Source organism: Tupaia chinensis, unplaced genomic scaffold (genome assembly GCF_000334495.1).
Source record: "Tupaia chinensis unplaced genomic scaffold, TupChi_1.0 Scaffold000161_1, whole genome shotgun sequence".
In the NCBI taxonomy this organism is placed as follows: domain Eukaryota; kingdom Metazoa; phylum Chordata; class Mammalia; order Scandentia; family Tupaiidae; genus Tupaia; species Tupaia belangeri.
In genome coordinates this window covers 1,034,563-1,040,408 of record NW_006159632.1, presented here as the reverse complement: position 1 = coordinate 1,040,408, position 5,846 = coordinate 1,034,563, and the positions used below count along the sequence as shown (strand labels likewise).

The following is a 5,846-nucleotide window of genomic DNA, read 5'->3' as shown; positions in this document are numbered from 1 at the left end:
AGGAGGAAGTGTGTGCTGGGTCATCAAAGCCGACGACTTTCCGAAGACCCGCTTGTCCCCGTTGATGTAGCACGCGGCTAGTTGGGAGTTTAAGGAGACTTCCAATCTCGTTCTCTCAACAGTTCGGAGGGGAATAGCACGCACTGTGCGGTTTATGGGGTGTTAGCCATCTCCACGTGCTACGGCTAGTGTCAGAGCCCTTACCTTTCACTTCCAACTTACATACATTCTTGGGAGGGGTTTCCTTAGGGTGTGCGTACGTGTCATGAGAGACAGAGACAGAGACCGCGAGAAGGAAAGTGAGAGTCCCCCGCCTTCCCAGGGGGGTGGCCATGCCACAATCCCTTTTTCATTCTTACCCCGGGACCTTGAGCCTGCATGCACGTGTGCCCTTTGTGAGTTTAAAGCCACCACGTCCGGGACTTGAACTGTGGTTGGCCGTGTGGGAATCCAGCAACGTAACCACTATGCCCTTGGCTGGTCCCTTAAATACATTCTAAGTCTACTGATGTAGTGTCCTCAAGGCCACTCAAATCACAGGTAGCCGCGAGGAGCTCCTGCGCCTGTCAGCCCACATACCCCACCCCGCCTAGCATACCTGTGCCGTCAGACACGCCTCTCACCATGCCGGAAACACTGTATTGACGCGCTTACCCTGTTGAAGAATGGAAGCAGGAGATTATGGGCCTGCTTGGGTTGTCTCCTTGGCTCTGTGGACTCACACTCACCTGGCATGGCTCGGAGACGCTGGACCACTTTACCTTCTGCAGTGAGCGTGCATGACTTGAGATTAAAAATAAATGAAGGACAGGGGGGACCAGCAGTTAGCGTAATGGCTATGTCGCTGACTCCCACGTAGTCGACCGCGGTTCAAGTCCCGGACCCGGTGGCTTAAAACTCATGCCGGGTGCGTGTGCGTGCGTGCCCAAGATCCTGAGAGGAGAATGGAGGAGAAGGGATTGCGGCGTGACCATCCCCTGGGGGGTGATTTCTCGCTTTCTGTCTCTCTGTCTCTCTCTGTCTGTCTGGCGAATGTACGCGCCCTATAGCGAAAACCTCTCCAAAAAAATTCAAAAAATAAAATAAAATGAAGGACAGGAGAAAAAAGAGAAAGAAGCAAGTCGTGCAAGGCCCTGGCGGTTCTTTCGAGGGTGGGGTCACGCTACTTCCCGCTCTGCCTTCCCCTTCTGAAAGACGGTCCCATATTCTCTAAAATGTTCACACCTGGCCGAGTACGCAGAGGTAGAATAATGCTGCACGTACCGGCCTAATCCGGTGCTCCTTCTTAAAGACAGCCTGGCTCTGTCCGTGCTGCTCCGGCCTCGCAGCGTGGGCAACCTGCGCTCTCAGACGTGGCCCCGCTGTGTTGGCCAGGCAGGCCTCCAGCTGACGTGCCCCGCCCGCCCGGGCGGGGAGGTGGAGGCCCCCTATACCCACCTAGATCTGGATGGAACTTGAGCCCGGGGTCCCCACGTGGGCCTGGCCTGCAGCACAGTGTCTCAGCAGCAGCAGCGCCACCATGCCAGGCCTGGCGAACTTGCAGTAGACCCTGAAGGTCCCTCATCAGAGAGAGACGTATTACTCTGATTTGTATCCCGCTTCATGCGGGCTCTGTCCTCCCTCTGTGTTTCGTCAGGTTTTTAGTTTGCTCACTTTTATTAGTGCATCTTAGCACTTGGATCAACAAAAAGGAATAATCTTCAGCTCTCTCTTCAGAAGTGCAGGACAGACAGTCTGGGGCTCATTTTGTGCGTGGCCAGGGCTATGGGGCAAACGGCCTCTCCCCTGCCCGTCCCCCTATCCAGCTGCTTCCCTGAGCTGTGGCTTTGGGACTCGGGACACCGAGATACTGACCGTGGTCACGGCTGTGGCGCCCGCCTTCTCGGAACCTGACCCCACAGGGCAGATACCTTTGCTTCCCGGTTTAGGGAGGGTCCTGGCTGCTCAGACAGTGGCTGGCACGGTGAGCACCCTTCCTGTCTGAGTGGAGGTGTGACATGCTCCGTGCTGACATGGGAGGTGGGTGACAAGGAAAGGGATTGTGGGATCAGCAGTTAGCATAATAGCTATGTTGCTGGATTCCCATGTAGTTGACTGTGGTTCGAGTCCCGGACCCAGCAGCTTAAACTCACACCAGGGGCACATGTGCGTGTGTGTCCAAGATCCCGAGAGGAGAATGGAGGAGAAGGGATTGCGGCATGGTCATCCCCCCTGGGGGTTGATTTATCGCTTTCTGTCTGTCTGTCTCTCTCTCTGGCGAGTGCACGCGCCATATAGAAAAAAATCCAAAAAAACCAACTCTCAAAAAAAAAAAGAAAAGAAGAAAGGGATTGTACTGGGCGACATTTTAGGAATTCCACGGTTTATGGGGAGACAGCTGACGGCAGATTGCACCTGCGTCGTAAGAATGCTCAAGAAATGTCGAAGGACCACGTGCAGCGAGCTCCGTATGCCCATGGTGTGCGGAGGGCTGGGAAAGCCCTGTGGCAAGACGCATGGAGTCATCGTCCCACATTCCTGGCCTTGGGGACTGGTCGAGAGAAGCTGTGTTGTGTGCAGTAACAGCTGGGGAAGGGCAGGAGGCAGTCCTGAGCCAGTGGGCTGCCCAGACGCCTCCTCGGCTCACAGACCTGTGCTTCAGCTCTGAGCAGACCGGGCTGCGGCTCCGGCCTGTACTGTGGGCTTTGTGGCTGAAGGAGGGGCGGGCCGCAGTTCAGAGGCCTTGCATGCCTTGTTCTAGAAGGTATCGCTGCTCTTTTCTCGTGGATGCTGTGACAGAGGGACCCTCTAGGTCAGAGGAGATGGCCTCACTTCAGAAGAATGGGATAAACAGGCAGGATTTTGGATGACAGCACTTTGCATTCTTTTTCACATCAGCAGCTGTAAGAAGTGCTGAGAGATGTCTGAATTGCTGTCGTGCAACTGTCATGTCACAGGGCCCCCAGCTCCCTAGAAAATCAAGTAGCGAACAGCTAGATGTCTTTGCAAACGGCGTGGGCAGTGTGGGGACGTGGGTGACTCTGAGGTGAGCCTGGGCTCAAGCCGGGGTAGGTGCGTACTCTGCCAGGGCACGTCTCAGCTGGGGGGACACGCCAGGCTGCCCCAACGTCACTCCGGTTTCTGCAGGAAGGATCTTAGCATTTTGCTTTGTCTCATCCTAAGCTAATTTGGCTTAATGCTTTTCATTTTCATGCACCGAGAGCTGAGCTGACGTTAAGGTCAGATTTCGGAGACCTGCGTGAGGTCTGTGCAGAGGCCCGCGGCGGCCGTAGGCTGGGGCCCTTGTCGGGCTCACGCTCTGCCCCCCGCAGGTGAGGCGTGCTGGTGGACCATACATCCCGCCTCCAAGCAGAGATCCGAGGGGGAGAAAGTGCGAGTGGGGGATGACCTCATCCTCGTCAGCGTGTCCTCCGAGAGGTACTTGGTAAGTGGTGGGGGAGGGTTGTGCCGCGGCGACGCGTTCATTCACCAGCCCGTGGGGTCCCGTGACGAAGTACCCGAGAAGTTAGATGGGACCCAGACCTCCGCCCCAGTGGGGCGACTTCACGGGGCCATGTGGAGCGCGGCCGGGCAGGCGGCTCCCTGTGACCTGGGCACGCCTGGGGGCCGTGTGAGGCGCGGACATCAACGCGGTCTCGTCGGGTCTGGCTCCAGAACTTGCGGTCTCTGTCGTGCCTGACAAGAGGCCAAAGCACTGAGGCCGTGTTCCCTGTCTGGACGCTGGTGACAGCAAATCAGTCCTGGAGAAGCACTAGCTTCGTTAAGGAAGGGGATGGCGCCGGCAGGTGGCAGTGGGAGCGCGGGACAGTTGCCGATGCCTCCTGGACCTGGTCTTTACTCACGCGTCCAGGCTGGCTTGTGCTCATCCGCCCACGGACCCACACCTGTGGTCCCGCCGGGCCGCATGGCTCGCAGACCTTGCGGCGTGGCCACAGTGGAGTGTGAAGGATTCCGGGAAAACATTCTCTTTATTTTAAGGTCAAAACCAGATTGAACAAATACAAAACAGCATTGTAAGCTGCAAAAACATGCACATTAAAATGGAACTCCAGGCATGGCAGTTAGCGATGACCGAAATGCGGGTCAGAAGTAGAGCCCGTCACGCGCTCCCACCTGACCTGGCCTGTTGCTCTGCCCGGTTGCTGACAGCCCCGGAAGGCGCTGGGTCCCGCTCTGCTCAAGGAGAACGAAGCAGAGGGCTGGGAGGTCCTGAAAGCCAAGTTCATATTCTGAGAAGTTGCTAATGTGCTTAAAAAGAACTTACAGAATTTTCTGGAAACAAATTAGTTAAACGTTAACTACAAAATCAACATTTCCAGCCATTGATGGACAGCCCTGGTCTGGCATCTCCTGCAGGATGGCCTGTTTCCCTTCACCAGCAGGGTGGCCAGGCTCAGGCTGGCCGCAGGGTGATGTGTCAGCCCTGGCTGTCCTCCGGCGGCTGCACTGCTGACCCAGGAGAACCGCCTTCCCTGGCGGAGGTGCTGGCGGTGGAAGTGGCACTCTGGCCTGGGCCCAGTCCACGGGCAGCCCCGCCTCCCGCACTGTGTGGGCGTCTGCACGATCAGCACCCCCCTGGGTCTGTACTCTGGACACGGCTGTCGGAGACTTACCTGGCAGTGTCTTCTCATTTTCGCTGTTTTATACTCTAATGGGAGACGTGTCTTAATCCTCTTCTCAGGGATATTCAAAGGGAAAGAAATTCTTTTGCCCTTTTTGGAAATTTTATTTTATTTTTTAAAGGTTTTTTTTTTTTTTTTTCCATAGGACATTTGTGTTTACTGGAGAGAGGCAGAGGAAAAGTGAGAAATCACCCCCTGGGGGGTAGCCACACCGCACTGGCATGTGTGTGGATGGTCTGTTCTCCTCCATTCCCCTCTTGGGATTTTTGGTACACATGCATAGATACCTGGCATGATTTTCAAACCACCAGGTCTTGGATTCGAACCATGATTATCCTCGTGGGAGTGCAGAACCTTAACCACCATGCCACCTGCTGGCTCCTGGACATTATATTGTTTAGAGAAAATTTTAGCCAGGCAGCCTACACATTTGGAAAACATACAGGTAAAAAGAGCGGCATGGCTGAGTGGGTGTTACTGACGAGCGCATTCCAGCCAGAGTGAGGCACGATGCACACAACCGTCCGTGTGTGAGCTGTGACCTCAGCCCGGTGTGCACACAACAGCCCCGTCACGGGCTGGACCATGTGCATGAAACATCGACTTGCAATGACTTTCTGTATCAGGACACTTAGGAGAACAGCTGAAGCTTTTAAGATCCATGAAAGCGGCACAGAACCGACAACTGATGACAACAAATCAGAAAGAGACGAACCTTACAACCTGAAGATGCTAAAGGTGCCGGAAAGGATCTGAAATGGGGTCTAACAAGCTGCATAAGTATCTGTTCTAGGGCTCACGAAAATGAGCGTCTACTCGGCTCTGAACCTCTAGGGAGAATGAAGGTGTTTGTATGAGAACCTGCTGAATTGTTTCAAGTTATGTGAACATGGCAACTCCACAGCCGGTCATCACAAACGTTTCCAGCCACGTGCCGTGTCAGGCAGTACCGCAGGAAGGTGCTGACTGTGGGCCTCCCGCCAGGGCGCGGCGGTGGAGCCCGGTGATCCCCGCGTCCGTCAAGGCTGTGGTGGTCGAGGCTCCTCTCTTACTGTGCTTGTTCTTACCCGGAGGAGCGAAGTCCTAGGGGTCAGGAGCTGTTAGTGCCTCCTGTCCCGGCCGATAACGTGCTCGGAGTACTGTACCGCCAGGGCCCTGACGTTTAATAGAAGATAAACAAGTGAGCAGTCGCGTCAGGGCGCAAATCGGAGACTCGCAGGAATG

At 55.4% G+C, this 5,846-nt stretch overlaps 1 protein-coding gene across 1 annotated transcript in view; it reads left to right on the top strand.

Annotated features, from left to right (window-relative positions):
* The window catches only part of LOC114007368 (ryanodine receptor 2-like), an 84,052-nt gene that overhangs the window by 46,197 nt on the left and 32,009 nt on the right, over window positions 1-5,846 (top strand). Inside the window, exon 8 of the mRNA XM_027770854.1 lies at window positions 3,312-3,424. Within this exon, the coding sequence (XP_027626655.1) occupies window positions 3,312-3,424 (113 nt within the window). The remainder of the gene's footprint in view (window positions 1-3,311; window positions 3,425-5,846) is intronic.